Below are 18396 nucleotides of genomic sequence, written 5' to 3' on the forward strand. Positions count from 1 at the left end.
TGTTTCGAAAATTATTAATACTCCATAATGTTTGATGAAATTATATAATTTTTTTATGGGGTCTGAAACTGTCGACTTTTCCTCTACTATATTTTTTTATTTAAAAAAATTATAAAAGAATCTAACCACTTGAATAGAAAATTTTGGAAAATTGTAAAAAATTGTACGCTTTGTCTATAAAAAAAATAAAAATAATAAAATTATAATTTATAATCAATAAGGGCATTTTTTTTTAGCTCACCATAAAAAATGAATGAAAATCTAACAAATACTAACAGAATAGGTTAGAATAATCATTAAAAAATTTCAAATAACGAGAAATATTTATAATTATGTTAAATTTTAAAAAAATTTATTGTAATTTATCTAAAAAATAAATATAATAATTAAAACAAAAAAAGCCTATCAAGGCATAGTAACTGGGCCATCACTCTTTACCACTGTGGCAGTTGGAAGTTGGAAGTAACAATAAAATCATACCTTGTGCTGACATTTTCCCCCACCTTAATTTTCCTGGAGTGGGACAATAAGACTGTTAATGGGGAGATAATTTTTTGATCGGATCGAGTTCGATCGTATCTGAATTAATTATATAATAATTTTTTTTTATATTTGTTATATGATTGTTCATTCAATGCTAATTTATGGAAAGTGACTAACTACACCACAAGAGTCGAGTAATTTGTATCTTTCATGTTATAGCAAATTATAATAAAAGGCACATAAAACAAAATCGATGTGCCAATTTTAGGAATCTTGTATACGACTTAAATTACAAATAGATCTTCCTTAACATGCCTTGTACTTTGGACGGATACAACTTTCTCTTTAGTATCATGATTTTTTGTTTATCAAAAGAAGGTAATCATTGTCCATTTCAACGTCCACACTCTAAAATCCCGAGTCTTGTTAGAGGTTCTCCTATGTTAAAACAAAAGATGGTTTTATTTTTTATTTCACTGTTAGTACTTCACGATAAAAAATTCAACATTTAATCATGGCTAATTGTCATGGTTAAAAATAAAATAGTCGTAGCAAATATTCATTGACCATGGCCGTAACATCTGAAAGGGTGGCTAAAGCATTCATCATGGTTAAAAGCGATGACAGATATTTTTACCATGGTTAATAACTTTTTCTTGATGAAAAACTTATATTTCTACATCGACTTTATTTAACCATGGTCAATAAAAAAATATTTACCATAATTTTTATTCCATAACAGGAAGTCAGCCAATTTTCATCTTATTAACCCATGACAAAATCGACTCAATCATAATCTTAGTTATCAATAATTCAAATAAATAACCAACACATATGATTGGTTCAATGTGAATTTTTTTTAATAAGTAAAAGTAATAAAAGAGTTAGATATATAATTAATTATTCTTTCCACCTAAAACTTTAAAGAAAACCATAATCACCTTAGCCCTATTTACACATAATCATTCAGTCACATCTTGCCTCTTTTGGGTGGTAGTTAGGTGACTCAATAATTGATAATCATACAACTAGGGTTTTATTACCTACACTTTAAAAAAAAAAAAAAAAACCCTTGTGATACGCAATTTTGAATGTATAACTTTATCCTTTTATTTTATTTTATCTCTTCAATATATTTCGACCATTATAGTAATTTCAGTATTTTTTAATAAATTTATTAAAATACCCTTTAAATTTATACACGTATTTCAATTTTCGACACATTTTATATTTTGAAGTTACTATATCATAACTGATACTCAATCCATTAATTTTACAATATTTTTATACATATATCGAGTGTATTGTGTACTGCAAGTTTCTTCGAAATAGAAAAGGAATTAAGGACCAAAAAGAGCTTGAATTTTGACATTATCTTGATTTAACCTTTGCATAATCAAACAAAAATGGGACATCTCCCACCACGTGGGGATGATTTTATAGCAAAAAGTGAAGACAATTTCTGGCCCATAAATCCATCCATGCATATTGCCACCATCTTCTGTTTGGACGCCTTGATTAATTCTTTTTTTTTTTTTTTTGGTATAGATTTTGTTAATTTCTACATAAATTATTAGAATTGATTATTTATCTTTACATATCATCAAATAATAATTAATTTTTTCTACTTTCTATACGATGAATTCATTTGTTGTGGTGATGGACAATCAGTTCTAGTTTCTTATTTTAATATGATGATTTGGTGTATAATTTTGATACGTACAGAATCGAATTTTGTTTTATTTAGAAATATGCAATAGGGTCATTGTGGGAAGGGTAGATGCGTTTGATGTGATATTGAGAAAAATATATATGAAATAGATTATCTGAAAAATACATTAGAGACGTTCAGTTACCGTGAGAACAATATATTGATATTCAAGTTAAATTTGGCTTAAAATTAGATAATAGTGTAGTAGAATAGTTTGTGAACGAAGAAATTATAGGGGTTTATAATGTCTTTTTTATATTTAAGTGATGCGATTTAATTAGCACCTTGTTGTACGAGAAATTGTCAGCTCAACTTCGTATGAACCTCACATTTTTTTTTTTTTAAAAGACGCTATGCTACGAGGAGGTCTTGTGGCTTATAAACCACTCAAATTTTTCGTTTGCAACTAATGTGGGATGCGTATAGATAGGATAACACCGTGAGGCTCATACGAAATCAGTACGGACAATACCTTGGGACAACAAAGTACCAATCAAGTCTAAACCGCATAATTTGGCAACATCTATACTAATATAAAAAGAAAAATTCTTCCACACTCACAAACGACGATTAATGATACTGCCGTATCAATTTTTTGTGAAGTCAAAAATGTCCTTTATGATAACATAACTAACTTATTCAACTTCAAAATTTATATTAATTGATAAATTATTCTTTTTATTAATAGAATGCATTGATTTACATATTTTACTTTTATTTGTAATATATTTTAAAAGATAAAAAATTATTTATTATATACACGTAGAAACAATTTACGAGAACCAAGAATTTATAAAAACAAAACCATGTGTTGTCCCAAATTCCTCAATTAAAATCTGGTAATATTGACATTCATCCCACATGATTAAATCTACTAAAATGAATTAAAAGACTCCAACATATAGGCTTGGTAGCTACTACCTCCTGGAATTAATTCAGTCCAACTTAAGAACTTATACATATACATATATATATATATATATATAGTTGACCTAAGGCACATGGGACAGACAGACATACTATTCCTATCTTCAACTGTACATATATATATATATATATATATATATATGAATCAAGCAACATGATTTTTCAATCATTGTTCATCCAATCTAATTTCGTTGAGATCAACATTGTTTCTGCTCAAATGATCATTTTTTAGGTTACAGACAGTGCGTGGGTCAAAATGGTACTAGTACAAGACATAAAAAGATAAAAAGCTAATTATACTTATATTCCATTAATTTATGATTTATTTATATAAATTATTTTTATTTTTTTGTTTAATTATATAAACTATTCATGACAGCAAAAAAGTATAGATAGTTTATGCAATAATGTTGGGGTCTCTGAGTAATGTATGTGTAATTTTTAAAAAAATATGAGTGGTTCACAGGCTTAATTATTTTACTATTATCCAAAAAAAAATTATAAAAATAATATTTTTTTTTAATATACATAACATATTTATGTTCTGTGTCCGACTCGGCACAAAATATAGTGATGGCTATCCATGACCCCTTTTTTTTTTTTTTTAAATCTATATTATATTTTAGAAATTATTAATTATAAATTTAAACGTTGTAATTACAACAATTTGTTACAAATATTACAATAAAACAAATATTTAAAATGTTCGTCCGTTCCACAATTGCGTCTGTGTCATTGATGCCGAGGTCTTCTTATTTCCTCGCTCATCTTTTGTATTGACTCATTGTGGTCATCATTATAATCATCACCGGAATTAATGTGCCACCGACTTGATGATGTTGCAGAATTTGACTCCACATTATCACGATATGTACTAAATGATGAGAATGAAATTGGCGAAATGTTATATCTTGGTGCATATGGTTGATTAATGTCAAGGTCAAGATCGGCATGTGAAGAATAAGCTTATGCATGCTTGGGCATATATAGAGCCGATTGAGACCAATCATCTTATGACGGTTGAGGCACATAGTAATTTTGAGGCGGTTGAGGCACATAGAGATCCTGAAGTGTATACACTATAGAAGGACCAGTTATATCCATCCCAACATCATCACGTTTAAGTGTATAATTATACGATATACTATTATAACAAACTTTTTTTTCAATTGAAAAGGTAAAAGGTTATGAGAAATTATTAAGAGACAAAAAAAAGGTAAAAATGAGAGACAATGGAAAAAGAAAAGGAAAAAATTTACCTGAATATCTAATTTGCTGCAATACAAAATTAAATTACATGATTTTTCATAGTTGCATAAATATTTTTGAATAAATTATACTCTATAGTTTAAATAAAAAGTATAATTTTATTTGACTAAGCATTCAAATTGAATTTTGTGGATGATAATGAACTTTATTTTAAAAGTTATTTTAGAATTATTACTGTGCTTTTGGAAGCATTCAAAGTTGCTATCAATCTCAAATAATTATTTTTCATCATTGTCCTATTTCTTTTTTTAAATTAACATTGTGGCAATGTTTCCTCGCTGGTGCTTTTTCTGTCTGGAAAAGTTTAATAATTTTCAAATTCTCAATTATTTATAAAATATATTTAATTTTTTGGAGCAACTTACCTAACTCAATTTAATGATTTTTGTGTGACTGTCGAAATTTGGTTTGACCAATTTGAAATTCGGTTGCTGAGCAGTGCCCTACTTTTGTAGGTTGTTTGATCCAATCTGGTGAATATAGGTGTATGTCTGTTTTTATATTGATTTGTTTTTTTTATTTTATTTAATTTTGATTGAAGTTGTTACAATTATAATATACCAATTATTAATATTAAATATTTATAATTAATTATAATAGAGAAATAACTACTATTTAAGTAGAATAGGTAGAATTTGAACTTTTGAACTTAATAATTCTGGAGCCTCGACTTCCGCAATTAAGTCAGGCATCGTTCGCGTTGATCCATGTGATATTGAGCATAAAAATCTCAGAGCAAATGCGGAGATAAAATGTATACTACCAAAATATTAATACGTGACAGAGACAATGAGACAATATAACAAGAAACTAGAATTAGACATAGTATGAATCTTTCGTAATTCCTATTTCTTGTAATGTTCATAAGAATGAATGTCCTGTTCAGTCATATATATATACAGGTTTTGTTATTTCAATATTCCAACCAGAAAGAATCCATGACGAGCTTGTCCGGTCAAGGAATGTAGTACATTGGATTCGGCAGCTTGAACGAACGTTTTGACATGGAAGAACCCAATAAATCACTCCACTGGTCTCCAGAGTTGCCCAGGATTCGGTAACCCTCTTCAACGAGCTCATTCCTCTTATCAGACTTGTACACTGTTGCTGTCTTTCCGTGATCCTCAGACGACCTGCACAAATTGGGTCGACATAGATTTAGTCGATGTTTTTAGCTGTAAATGCGAAAGCATCCAAGGTTTGTATGGATTTGGACATAGGACAAAGTCAAGTTACTAAGGATGTAAAAGTTTGAAAGTTCTTAACTTGATTTCCACGACGGAATGCCCTCGACAAAGACACCTATTGTCTAACAAAAGACAACGGCACTAATTTGGGTCCCAAACAGCGAAGAAAAAGTTGAAATGTCCACATGAAACACTAAATGCAGTAGCTTTATTTGATGAACAAATTAATGAAGCAAAACTAAGTAGCTGCAGTTTAAAGGCTCACATGCTGGCAATCGCAATCGTCAATTGGCAATAGGCACATGTCGTATAATATATATATGTACTAACGGACAATGGGATTATGTTGGAGACACGGCACAAAGATTCTTGTTAGACGAGAATTAGAATGTTGGATACATGTAAAAGAAGGAACAAGAAATTCAGGAGAAAACTAAACCCGAGGTCACTCTCTTTCAGTTCCTTTTCTTTGTTTGGCTTCTTTCGGAGCAATAGAGTAGAGGAATCAGGTAATGATCAGAAGAGAAGACAAAAGTTGAGGGCCATAACTAACCTAATCAAACATGGTACGATCAAACATAATAGAGGACCATCAAACTCATATGTTTCTTCCTTATCACTCCTGAACCTAGAAAACCAACAACCAGAGTTTGATGAAACCTAATTGCTATTCTTTCTAGTCCTTAAAGTTCACTTGGAAGCCATGTAGCCGCAACCAAAAGAACGAATTAAAATGCTTATGTAGAATCTTGTAACAGAGCATCATTGAGAAAACTCACTTGTGTCGATACAAATGAACAACATTTGATGTTTCTGAAATAACTATAAGTGAATAGTGTGAGCCTAAAGAACAGCAGATAGTTGTCCTCAAATTAGATAACAATAAGGAAAGCAAATGTAGATAACTTAAGGTGTTCTAGCAGAATTTAAGGTGTTTGCTATTTCCTCATCATCATCATTTCACTGTCTCATTTGATCCTAACTTCTGTACCATTTGTTGAGTTTTGCAATGTTTAGGATGAACACTACCTGTTGCCTAATGTTTATACAATCGGCAAAAAGCATGCTGGCAATGTAATATTTTTGTTCTAAAAAGAGACCTTTAGTTAAATGAGGCAGAGAGTGAAAATGAAGCTACTTACTCAATCAAAGTTAACGAACAAGATATTCCATAGTACATGTGTTGAGAAAAAGGCAGAACACTCACCTGAGTATGAGCTTGTCCCATTCCCGAAATCCAGCTCTCAACAAATTCTCGACAGTAATACCACGGTGCCGTTCACTTCTACCAGTCAACAAGATAACCTTGAATCCCAAGCTTAAAACCTCCTCATAAAGCTTCAGACTAGACTCTACAGCAGGTGCCGTTCCCGTCTCCACCCATTGATCAAATTTCGTACTATTAAACATCTCCAAGCTAGATTACCAAGAAAACAACGCATCAGATCGAACCCGTTATCAGTGCAATAATTATTATGTTAACCAGACTGATATTAACCCCCCACCCGAAGAATCATACTCCCATATACCAAAATTCCAATCACAAAACTTCATATACCTTGGGAAAGAAAATATCTAGAGAAATGCAAAAGGATAAACATATATACTCCATGTCAGTAACCTTACCAAAACCAAGAGTAACAAACAGGAACAACCCTCGAATTCAGAGTTCGTGTTACAACTCCAACAACATTGAATCATTAATGGAATGTCAGAAAATTAGCAAGAACATATAAACTAGAACTTCTAACAAGGTAAAATCCTAATCCAAATGATGATTACCAAAACCAAAAGTAACAAACAGGAACAACCCTCAAATTCAGAGTTCATGTTACAGCTCCAACAACATTGAATCATTAATGAAATGTCAGAAAATTAGCAAAGACATATAAAGTAGAACTTCTAACAAGGTAAAATCCTAATCCAAATGACAATGAAAAGGAGCAATCAAGCTTCCTACAGTCTTCTCCAACAACATGAAAACTTTTCAACTTAAATTACTGAAATAGGCATTTCTAATCAAAATTACACCTTTACTTAGAACTACATCAAAATCTTGGAAAAACTGAAAGATTATCACATACCCATAGCCATGTTCAGCATAATAGGGAAGATTGGAAAGCAGAGTCTCATCCACATCAAAAATCCAAGCATCTTTCCCATCTCCATTCAAATTGACACTTCTTGCATATATTCCAGCTTCATTATAAACCCTTTGAAGATCAAACTCATAAACATTCCCAGTCATATATTCTTTGACATAATCAGCACAATCCTCCGGTATTGTCTTCCATGGGCTCAAATTGTTGGCCTCCACAGCAACCCTCCAACTTGTGCACTGTAAATGGGCTTCCTCCAGAGTCAATTTCTTCAACTGGGCTTCATTTCTTTCTGGTAATTGAAGTATTATAGCCCCAGGGAAGGCATCAGGATGAGAAATCTCTTGAGAAAAACAGGCAAAGGGCAAAATGGACAACAAAAGGAAAATTCTTTCCAAAGGATTCATGGCAGACCAATGATGAAATTGTTCCCAATCCCAAGATTGTTTGTTTTATATGTTGAACAACGGAGGGACAGAAGGAGGAAAGGAATGAATTCTTGGTGGGGTTTCAATTTTCTCAAGAAATGCTTTTCTTTATGTGAATAGGAAACGAACCCCTCCAACAGTTCCCTCTTTTCGATTCTTTCGGTTGTTATAGCTTGGATTTGGGATGCGGGTCACGACAATGGCGTCTGCGTTAAGTAATGGAGTCAATGCATTGGACACACACACACAAATGCAAATGTATATATATATATATATATATGTGTGTGTGTGTGTGTGTGTGTGTGGAGGGGGTGGGGTGGTCGGTGGGGGGTATGGGTGTGGGTGCACTGTTAAAGGTCTGAAATGTTGTGGACCAGGCAATAGGATTGGTTGAGAGGGTGTGGGCGTTAAGTTGGTTAGGCCATAGTTCATGTCTTTTCCCAAGGAAAACAAGATTCCTTTTTCATTCATTATTTCAAAGTCATATGTGATTTAGATAATGGTTTTTTTAAAATATTTTTCTTATATTGTATTTAATAAGTTTAATTTTTTAAATTTTAATTTTTATGTATACTTTTTTATCAATTAATGGACAAAAAATATAAGTAATGACTTGTATATTAAGAAAATTTTTAGTTTATGAAATACAATATAAAAAATTATAATAAATAGAATTAAATTGAAAAACATCTACTATATATGTACCAAAAACGTGATTTTTCGTAAGATTGCAATAGAACTAATTGTTGTTTTGGAGTCGAAAGCCGTGTGAATGAGTCTGAATTTCTTAAATTTGAAGTGTATTCTATGCGTGTATTTACACACACCAATACCATTTCATGGATGATCTAGTGGAAAGCATTCTTTTATATATATAGAGAAAAGAAAGAAAAAGAAAATACCATTTCATGGGCTTTTACTAATTACAAAAAACTAGAATTTTCTAAATCGCATAATATTTTCGAGATCTGTAATCAATAACATTTTATGTATTTTAAATAATTATCTAAAATTAAAATAGAAAATCCGACAGATTAGTCTAATATTTCCTACATTTATTATATTCGACACCACTTTATGGATTTTCAGTAATTATGTGAATTTTAAGAAGTAAAATCCCCATATTCATGAAATATTTTGTTCATTTATGTGGAATAATGCAAAGGTGAATTACAAAGGCAAAATTCACTATAAAACATGTTCAATTTTTTTTTTTTTAGCCGCGCTCGCACCTACTTACACACACTCCCAATGAATTTTTAATCAGATATCTCTACAATAAAATCTCGAATCTCAAATCATTGAAGTGTCCCCACCAGACTCTTGTTCGAATTTATTACACCTTCCAAATTTCAGTGCTTCAGTACAAGCCAATATCAGTCCGTTCTAACTCAAGAACAGAGGATGAAATGAGAAAAGCAGCTCAGAGTATACTGAAATGCATCATACCATCCCCAGCTTCTCAGGCCACCCCCATAAACATTATGATCGAAATCAAAATGAACTTGCACCCAAGAGGCCTCGCAGCCGAGACTATACTGAACTATACATCCATGTACCTGCAGAACCAAAAACCAATCTTCATCACTTTCTCGACAAATGACTGAGAGTAAAGTGATACCCTCCTCCGTAGGATATCTTAATTTTGTTGTCTCCGGCAATGCAGCTGGAATAGCATCGAGCCTAACCTCGCGTTTCTTGTACCACCCCGAGTAATCTATTTCCATCTCATAAATGTACAAAGCCACAGCTTGGCTATAGTCCTCGACCACATGCAAATGGCCACCAGATTCACCAAAATACACAAAAGGCCTCTTGAGCAAACCATCTTCCAATTTCACAGGAGGCGGCATGATATTAAGCTTTTCCTTATCGATGTTGAAATACAACCAATTATCAGTATCACAGTGCCAATGAACTGCTCCGTTCCAGTAGGCACCCCTGTCAAAATGTGCTTTACTTGAGTAGTAGAAGTATTCATCAGATTTGGAAAGTCTCCACACACGTGTCTCAGACGAATATATCAGTATTTTATAGAGAAGATCACCAGCAAATCTCCATACATATATTACTTTGTAATCAGGAGATTTCAATGGATCATACGCCAGATAAAGATGCCTCTCCATAATCCGTATGCAGGCCGACATAATACAATGATTTTCTTGGTTGTTGGATTGCAAACGAAATAGTCAGTATCCCCTCCACTGGCCCGAGGACTAGAACATAACAGCAAACTGTTGCAAGAATGCAAGATTTTCACGTCTGTGGACTCACAAACTGATCTCAGCCTCTTGAAAGGAGGAGTTTGAGAATTTACACCATCTGAGAGGCAGAAAATCGACTTCGCAGCTGAACGGTTCGTCCTGAAGTATAGATGGAAGCAAGAAAAGGCCAGAGGCGTATCTTGGCTTAAGGAGAGGGGAGAATTGTGGATCAGTGATCAAAGAAAACCAGTGTTTAGAAAAGGCTTCAAAGCGGACTAATGATCTCAAAGGAAGACATTCAAAGATTTTCGTCAAGATATAATCAATAGAAGCAACTTTATCAGCCAATGAAAAGTCAGACACAGAGAATGATTCGTCGACCATGTCCGTTTTTCCCTCAAGCACTCATCCACCAGACAGAAGACAATGGGCATTCACATCCAAAAAGGGGCTTCAAATAAACAACATTCACACCTTAACAGATGAATTACGGATTCCAGCCTGAAAGAAGCATTCAAGAAAATTAAACCAAAAAAAAAAAAAAAAGACTCTACATCACAACAACATACAAGAGCAAATCCCCATTTTGAAACAGAACCAAAGAGCGTTGAAGGGCATTATTTACCTCGCAAGCAGCTTGCAGACAGGGATCAGAGTGGTTTAATTGGAGGAACGCGTATTCAATTTGGGTACTATTATGCGTGTCCGAGTCTGGACTGGCTCACGGTCAATTTAATTTTTCAAATTCTTTGTGCAATCATAAACCCCTCTCCAAGAAGTATAAACCCCAGGTGTAAATACTGATCTTGTATATCCAATTTTTGGTATATTTATTGTTTTCAGTCCATAATTTTGTCCTACTTTCTCTTTAGCTTCAGTTGGATATAAGGATGGTATATTTAAGGGTAAATTCTGATTTGACATTCAAATTATGGTTTTCTTTATATTTTCAGCCATGAAGTATTTTGAGAGCATACTTGGAGAGGAGTTGCGTTATGATCAACTCATTATGTTTATGTTTGTATTATTTGATCACAGATTTACAGTCATGTCTCGTATTTATAAGTGTACTCAATTATTTTTATATTTTATGTAACTAATTTCTTTTAGTTTTAACTTATCGTATGAATTTTATACTAACATATGGAGATAGATGGTAATTTGCAAGCCAAAGAAGAAAAAAACTATTAGATAGTAAAATATAAAAAATGGTATAGTTCGGGACGTAAAATATTTTTTTTTTCTTAATAATTATAATGTATTTTTAATGCAAATTGCAGAGCCCCTATTTATATTGAATATATTAAGTATATATTTTATATATAAGAGATGGAAATAAATCATTAGACATTAGGCGCTTGGGTTGGTAGAAACCTGAAAGCAAAAACCCTAAATAGAGCCGTGCCTCGCTCTGTGTACGCAGCGAACTCTTTGATATCATCAGTCGCCGACGAATTGAAGAAGACAATTTCGACAAAGCCACGAAGAAACTATGGCGAAATCAATGAGATCGAAGAGGGAGAAGCGGTTGAGGGCCATAAGGAGAGAGCTAGTGGAGCCCATTTACGAGAAGAAAGAGGCCGCCAAGCTTGCAGCCCAGGAGGCTGCCCTCGCCGCGTCCAAGCTTCCTGTCAAGTCCGCTCCCTCCGCCGCCATGGATTTCGTCGCTGCCGCCACTACTTCAGCTAACGACGACGGCATGGGTATAATTCTTTCTTTCTCTTTTAGCCTCTCGTTTCTTCTGGTTTTTCGCGCTTTTGTTTGATTTTTTCGCTTTTATCCTATGCTGCTGATATTGATTTGTTATTGATGTTGGTATATTATTATCTTGATTTGCGAGCTTTTTTGCTATACTCAGTTTCCAAGTTTTAGGTCTTTCGAGATTTTGTGCTTTTTCTCCTTCCTTCCATGGGAACTTTTGGGCCAAAATTTTATATAATCTGTTACTGACCATTTGATGGTGGACAATGAACTCATAAGGTTATGTCGTGGGATTTCCCATGACACTTCCAAGGTTTAGTTATTCATATGCTGTTAAAATCCTGGACTTTGATAATGTTTCTCAGAGTTACAAGTATCTGGTGATGTTAAAACAGCTTATACTTAAAAATGTCATGGAAAAATTTCTCTCTGCACACGGTAGCATGTGTTGGGATTGTTTGTATATACCTCATTGCTGCCTTGATGAAGTTGGTCTTGTTTTGCCCTTATTTCTGGCATTTGTTGTTAATGGTATTGAATCTTGGTACTGGTTTGCAGATGTGGAAATGGCTGATGGCAATCAAAGCTTGAAAGCCTTGAAGCCTATCGGAAAGAAGCTGAAGAAGAAGATCAAGATGGCCAAAAGGAAGCATCATGGCAAGGGCAAGATCAGAAAGAAGCATAATGTATAACTTAATCAGCACAAGAATGTGTTTTTTCTCCTTGGTTACCCTGTTTCTTTGTGTAGTTCTAGGTGATCTAGTTCTTCGTTTACGAGAAATGAGAAATTTTGAGATGCTAGTTTTATTTGGGAAATGATATAAAAATTAATCTAACTGCAGCTTGATGAAAATCTGAAGTGCGCTTGCTATTTCTTTATTTGATTTTTTTTTTTTTTGTTTTTGCTGAACTATGCAAATTCTTCTTTGTGGTAACTTGTTTAAGTTGTGGACTCTGGTGACATTTTAAATTCTGGAATGACAGTTTTGAAGCAGCAAATTTAAGCCTGAAAGCAATGGTTTGTTTGTTTTGGATTGAACAGCTAAAACAGCAATTTGAATGGCAATGAGCAATTGCACAAATTGCCAGTTGCAGGATTGATACTGAGATTGATACCATGAAAATATAACATTGGGCAATGTGGAAAAAGCCCAAGAATGATTCAGGAAGGCTGAGGTGTGATAGAAACAACCTAAATTAGATTGTTGAGCAAATCACATTAATTACATTGATATGAATTTGACAACCTGAGATCCAAAATAGAATTTCAATGGATTGCAATCCAATAGAATTAGGGGAGAATTAACAGAAAACCAAGTAATATTTACTGCTGAACAATCACGTTCTGATGCTAATACAAACTTTAGTTAATTAATCTCTATCTCTTACATAGAAACGTAAAAGCTTTAGCTGAACCTAATTACAACACATATTTTCCATGACAAGAACACATCAAACACAGGCAAGGGATTCAATGTATTCGAAAGCATGCGGCAAGAAAGATTCAAACCAAGTATCCGCAGAATCACAAATCTCCTCCACAATATTGCAGTCAAGACTGAGTCGCACAACCTTACGAGGAGTCAGCAAAACCAAGAACGAACTTTCCTCCTCGGCCCGAACCAGAGAAAAAACAGAGAAAGCATAGCAAGTTCTGTTTATCAATGGATTCATATAAGCTATCTCAGGGAAAGCAGCAGTAACAACTGTGAGATCAACTCGGTACTTCACAAACCATTCCGAGTAATCCCTCTTCATCTCATAAACATCAAACACTATTTCATAATCATGACTTTCAATGATATGCAAATGATCACAAGACTCCCCAAAATAACCAACATTTCTCATCCCATTACCGTCCCTTATACCAGGCAACGACGTCTTCCCCAACCTCTCTTTGTCGAGATTGAAATACAAAAGCTCTTTAGGCATATGACTGATCCAATGAACTGAGCCATTCCAGTAAACCCCATACTCAAAACTGGCTGTGGAACTGAAAGGTTCGCCTGACACCCTCCAAGCACCGGACTCAGACGAGTATACCTCAACCTGGAAAAGCTCGCGGGCAAACTCCGACCCTCTAACACAAACAACTTTGTAAAAGGGAGCCATAACATGATCAAAAGCCAAGTTTACTCCATGCACAATTCTTGGAACTTCATTCACAACACCTGGTCTTGGAAGTTTGGTGTAACAGCCTGTAGTCGGATTATACACGTAGCATCTCCGTACAGGAGATCTAATACGCCTACAAACAAGATTCCCAGAGCTACAACACAGAAATAATCCATTACAAGACTGCTGAATCCAGAATGAGAAAGGGTCATCAGGAAACCTTAATTCCCTGAACAGGGGCTTTGTCTGATTTGCTGCACCTAAATGAACGTACTTAAAAACAGAGATCTTCCGGCCAGGACAGAACAATCCCACTGCAGGGCTAGGGCCCGTATAGCGCAGAAGGGAAAAATGACGCCCCATGATTAAAGATTTCCAGTGTTTGGATACTAGCTTGAACCGCATCAGCGATTTTACAGGTAACCATAGCAAGATTTGTAGCAAGAGGTCATCGACTGAACCTATAACCTCAGCTGATGTTGCTGCAGTGAACTTAATAGCCATATGTGGACTATGGGATTCCGGGAAAACTGCAGACGACTAACAAGCAAACTTACCTTCAATTATTCAACGCTGCAGAGTGAAACAGAAATAAAACGTGGGATGAGGGTGGATTGCTAATCAAACAATTTACTTTTTCTCGTGATGAATTGGGTGCGGAGAAAACAAGGGAGAAGGGGTAAATTGGACGAGGTTATGAAAGATTGGTGATGAATTTCATTTGGCTTTACCAGAAAGATTACTTTCTTGATTAGCCGTCATGATTAGTCTTTTGTATGTAGTGGAGAAAAAGAAAAGACTAAAGAGTGGGTACAATGTACAACGGACCAATACTTTTAAATACGTTTAAAAAAGCGACTACCACTGGAGAGTTGAGCATAGGTAATGACTTTGGAAACTGAGGTATCACAATTGAAGTAATGTGGTGGTTTTCGGGAAATTTTTCTCGGATTGGATTTAACCAGACTTAAATCAGTTATACATTTAAGTGTAATATATTTATTATATAATTTACCATGATTCAAAAAAGTAATTAATTATATAATAATTATATTATACTTGCTATGTAATTAATTTAAATAAAAATTTTCTGATAGTTTACTCAAAGGCTTCACGTATCATGATTCTCGATAGCTCTTATACATATTTACCATTTTGCTTTATGAATTTGGAAGAAGATAGACAACATAGTCTATACAATACGGGTATTTTAAACATTTTCATTAACACAAGAGTAAATTGCATTTTATATTAATCCAAGAATGCAGCAAGTGGAGGGCAAACGGGATTCGTATCTTTGTTGAGGTCGAACTTCTTATTTTTTCATTGTTGTTCCATGAATATTCAGCATATGATGTCCAAAAGGAAGCATCACGGCAAGGGCAAGATCAGAAGGAAGCATAATGTAAAACATAATCAGCACAAGAATCTGGTTTTTTCTCCTTGGTCACCCTGTTTCTTTGTCTAGTTAGAGGTAGCATGGTGATCCAGTTCTTCGTTTACGAAATATGAGAATCCGCGCCTTCTTCTTGGTGGTAACTAGTTCAAATTCTGGAATGACAGATATGAAGCAGCAAATTCAAGCCTGAAAGCTTCAAAGGGTTGTGTGTTTTGGATTGACAGATATGACTATTGTGCAATGCTGGAAATGCCTAAGAACGATTCAAGAAAGTCAAGGTATGATACAGACAATCGAAATTAGATTGTGGTCCATTACATGAGATCCAGAATAGAAGTTCGATGAATTTGCATCCATGGATGGAATCAGGTAAAGTTGCATCTGAAAAGAACACATCAAACACAGGCAAGGGATTCAATGTATTCGAAAGCATGCGGTAAGGAAGGTCTAAACAAAGCATCCCGAGAATGAAAAATCTCCTCAAAAGTATAGCAGTCAAGATTGACACGTACAACCTTACTAGGAGTCCGTAAAAGCAAGAACCAACATTCCTCCTCGGCCCGAACCAGAGCAAACACAGAGAAATCCCCATAATGCATCTGAGGAAAAGCAGCAGCCACTACAGTCCTATCAACTCGATACTTCACAAACCATTCCGAGTAATCCCTCTTCATCTCATAAACATCAAACGCTGTTTCAGTATCATAACTTACAATAATATGCAAATGATCACAAGACTCCCCAAAATAACCAACATTTCTCCCATAGGGATAGCCAGAGCCATCCACTGCACCAGGCCACAAGATCGTCCCAAATGTTTTTTTGTCAAGATTGAAATACAAAATCTCTTCAGGCTCCTCACTAATCCAGTGAGCCATTCAGTAAACCCCATGCCGAAAACTGGCTGAGGAATCGAAAAGTTCGCCATACACCCTCCAAGCACCAGACTCGGACGAGTATACCTCAATCTGGAAAAGCTCGCCAGCCAACTCCGAGTCTCTAACACAAACAACTTTGTAAAAGGGATACATGGCATGATCAAAAGCCAAGTATACTCCACACACAATTCTTGGAACTTCATTCACAACACCTGGTCTAGGAAGTTTGGTATAAGAGTTCGTAGTCGGATTATACACAGAGCATCTACGTATAGGATAACTTCTACGTTTCTCAGAGCTACAACACAGAAGTAATCCATTACAAGACTGCTGAATCCAGAGTGGAAAAGGGTCATCAGGAAACCTTAATTCCCTGAACGGGCCCTTTGTCTGATTTCTTGCACCTAAATGAATGTACTCAAAATCAGTGAACTTGCGGCCACGAAAGAACAATCCCACTGCAGGTTTAAGGCCCGTGTTGCGCAAAAGGGAAAAACGATTGTTGGAAAATTTATGGCCCAGGATCGAAAATAGGGAGGCCCAATACACCCACTTGGATGGCAATGGTTTTGGCCCAAGCCCACGACCACCGACCCACAACTCGACCCGTCCCGACCCGACTTGGTTACTTATTTTCTATCTAACCCTCATATCTCACATATCTCTATTCCCTCTCTGTGATTCACTTTGCTCTTGCAACGATGGTCTCCTTCCATAACCAAGTTGATGCTTTATGGAAGGTGATCCTTATCTTCCATCTCCATCTCTTCTCTCGGCCCTATAAATAGGAGACTCCTTCTCCTATTTTAGAACAGTAAACTATTTCAATAAGCTCAGTGCAAATCTTTGTGAAATAGAGAGATTGAAGGTCTCAGTGACCGTGTGCTGAGAAGATCTGTGTGATCGAGGTTTATAGCCTTTGTGATAAAGGCTTTGTGCCAAAATCGTGTGCAACCGTGGGTTTTATCTTAAGGCTGCCGATCTTAGTGATGGTCAGTAAAGCCTAAGAAATGGATCTGGCCCTCTGAGCGTTCGTTTGATCGATTATTTCCACTGCTTTATGTTGATGTAATTTCTTATTAATATCTTGTATATCTTTGTGTATTATTTCTGCAATAATGCTAGTGATTAAAGATCTCCAGTCTTTGGATACTAGATTGAACCGCATCAGTGATTTTACAGGTAATGGTAGCAAGATTTGTATCAAAAGGTCATCAACTGAACCTACAACCTCAGCTGATGTTGCTACAGTGATCTCAACAGCCACATGTAAACAATGGGATTGCGGTGAGAACTGATAATCGAGGGAGCAGCCCAGATTAAGAAAAGTTACCTTCAATTATTCAACAGTCCAAGAGTTAAAACAGGAAGAAAACGTGGGATGAGGGCAAATTGCTAATCAAACCATTTATTCTTTACATTTTTATTTTCCCTTTTTGTTTGTTTCGCTGAATTGGGTTGCGTAGAAAACAACGAAAGATCGATGATGAGTTTCGTTAGGGTTTAAGAGTTGTGAATGTAGACTTTTTCTTTTTCGTTTTTAATTATTAATATATGTCAATTAACAATATCAAATATGTATAACTAATCAATAATTATTATAAAAATAGACTAACAATTGCTATTATAAAAATAAACCAACAACTACTATTAAAACAGACAAATACTCACATATACATAGAACTTGAACATGGCCTCTAGTCATAAATCCTCAACTTCATCATTTAAACTAGGGCTCATCATGATAGATCAAAGACTTTTAAATACCTTTTAAAGTGACTATTTGAGAAATGTAGAAATTCTTAACCAAACCAAGTTTTTTATCGCACTTGAATTAATTATATGATAGAAATATACCTGTTGTGGGAGTGTAGTTTAAGAAAAATGAAAAATCATATAAATAATGTATTACACTTGTTCTATAATTAGTTTGATTTGATCAAATCTAATTTGGATTAAAAAATTGTTTGAGGAGGGAATAGTTGATGACTTCGG

At 34.6% G+C, this 18396-nt stretch overlaps 5 protein-coding genes across 5 annotated transcripts; 1 reads left to right on the forward strand and 4 right to left on the reverse strand.

Annotated features, from left to right (window-relative positions):
• Positions 1 to 5180: 5180 nt before the first annotated feature.
• LOC105160647 (acid phosphatase 1) lies at positions 5181 to 8354 on the reverse strand. Its single transcript, XM_011078123.3, has 3 exons — positions 7662 to 8354; positions 6785 to 6994; positions 5181 to 5523 (listed from the first exon to the last, which is right to left on the reverse strand). The coding sequence occupies exons 1-3, from the start codon at positions 8081 to 8083 to the stop codon at positions 5346 to 5348; spliced, it is 810 nt and encodes a 269-aa protein (XP_011076425.1). The 5' UTR covers positions 8084 to 8354; the 3' UTR covers positions 5181 to 5345.
• An 895-nt stretch (positions 8355 to 9249) lies between these two features.
• Positions 9250 to 11517, reverse strand: LOC105160741 (F-box protein At5g07610-like). The gene is made up of 2 exons (XM_011078220.3): positions 10934 to 11517; positions 9250 to 10809 (listed from the first exon to the last, which is right to left on the reverse strand). The coding sequence occupies exon 2, from the start codon at positions 10249 to 10251 to the stop codon at positions 9496 to 9498; it is 756 nt and encodes a 251-aa protein (XP_011076522.2). The 5' UTR covers positions 10252 to 10809; positions 10934 to 11517; the 3' UTR covers positions 9250 to 9495.
• Positions 11518 to 11662: 145 nt separating this feature from the next.
• Positions 11663 to 12862, forward strand: LOC105160648 (uncharacterized). The gene is made up of 2 exons (XM_011078125.3): positions 11663 to 12011; positions 12568 to 12862. Exons 1-2 carry the CDS (start codon positions 11801 to 11803, stop codon positions 12699 to 12701), a joined length of 345 nt encoding a protein of 114 aa, XP_011076427.1. The 5' UTR covers positions 11663 to 11800; the 3' UTR covers positions 12702 to 12862.
• Positions 12863 to 13311: 449 nt separating this feature from the next.
• On the reverse strand, positions 13312 to 14937 carry LOC105160742 (F-box protein At5g07610). The gene has a single exon (XM_011078222.2). The coding sequence runs from the start codon at positions 14626 to 14628 to the stop codon at positions 13462 to 13464; it is 1167 nt and encodes a 388-aa protein (XP_011076524.1). The 5' UTR covers positions 14629 to 14937; the 3' UTR covers positions 13312 to 13461.
• A 981-nt stretch (positions 14938 to 15918) lies between these two features.
• Positions 15919 to 17740, reverse strand: LOC105160743 (F-box protein At5g07610-like; the record flags this gene model as incomplete). The annotated part of the gene is made up of 3 exons (XM_088880106.1): positions 15919 to 16384; positions 16454 to 16731; positions 17423 to 17740. Coding segments are annotated over 3 exons (1062 nt in total), but the record flags the coding sequence as incomplete, so codon positions are not given.
• Positions 17741 to 18396: the final 656 nt, after the last annotated feature.

This window comes from Sesamum indicum, linkage group LG4 (assembly GCF_026168435.1).
Source record: "Sesamum indicum cultivar Baizhima isolate 11 linkage group LG4, ASM2616843v1, whole genome shotgun sequence".
Taxonomy (NCBI): Eukaryota; Viridiplantae; Streptophyta; class Magnoliopsida; order Lamiales; family Pedaliaceae; genus Sesamum; species Sesamum indicum.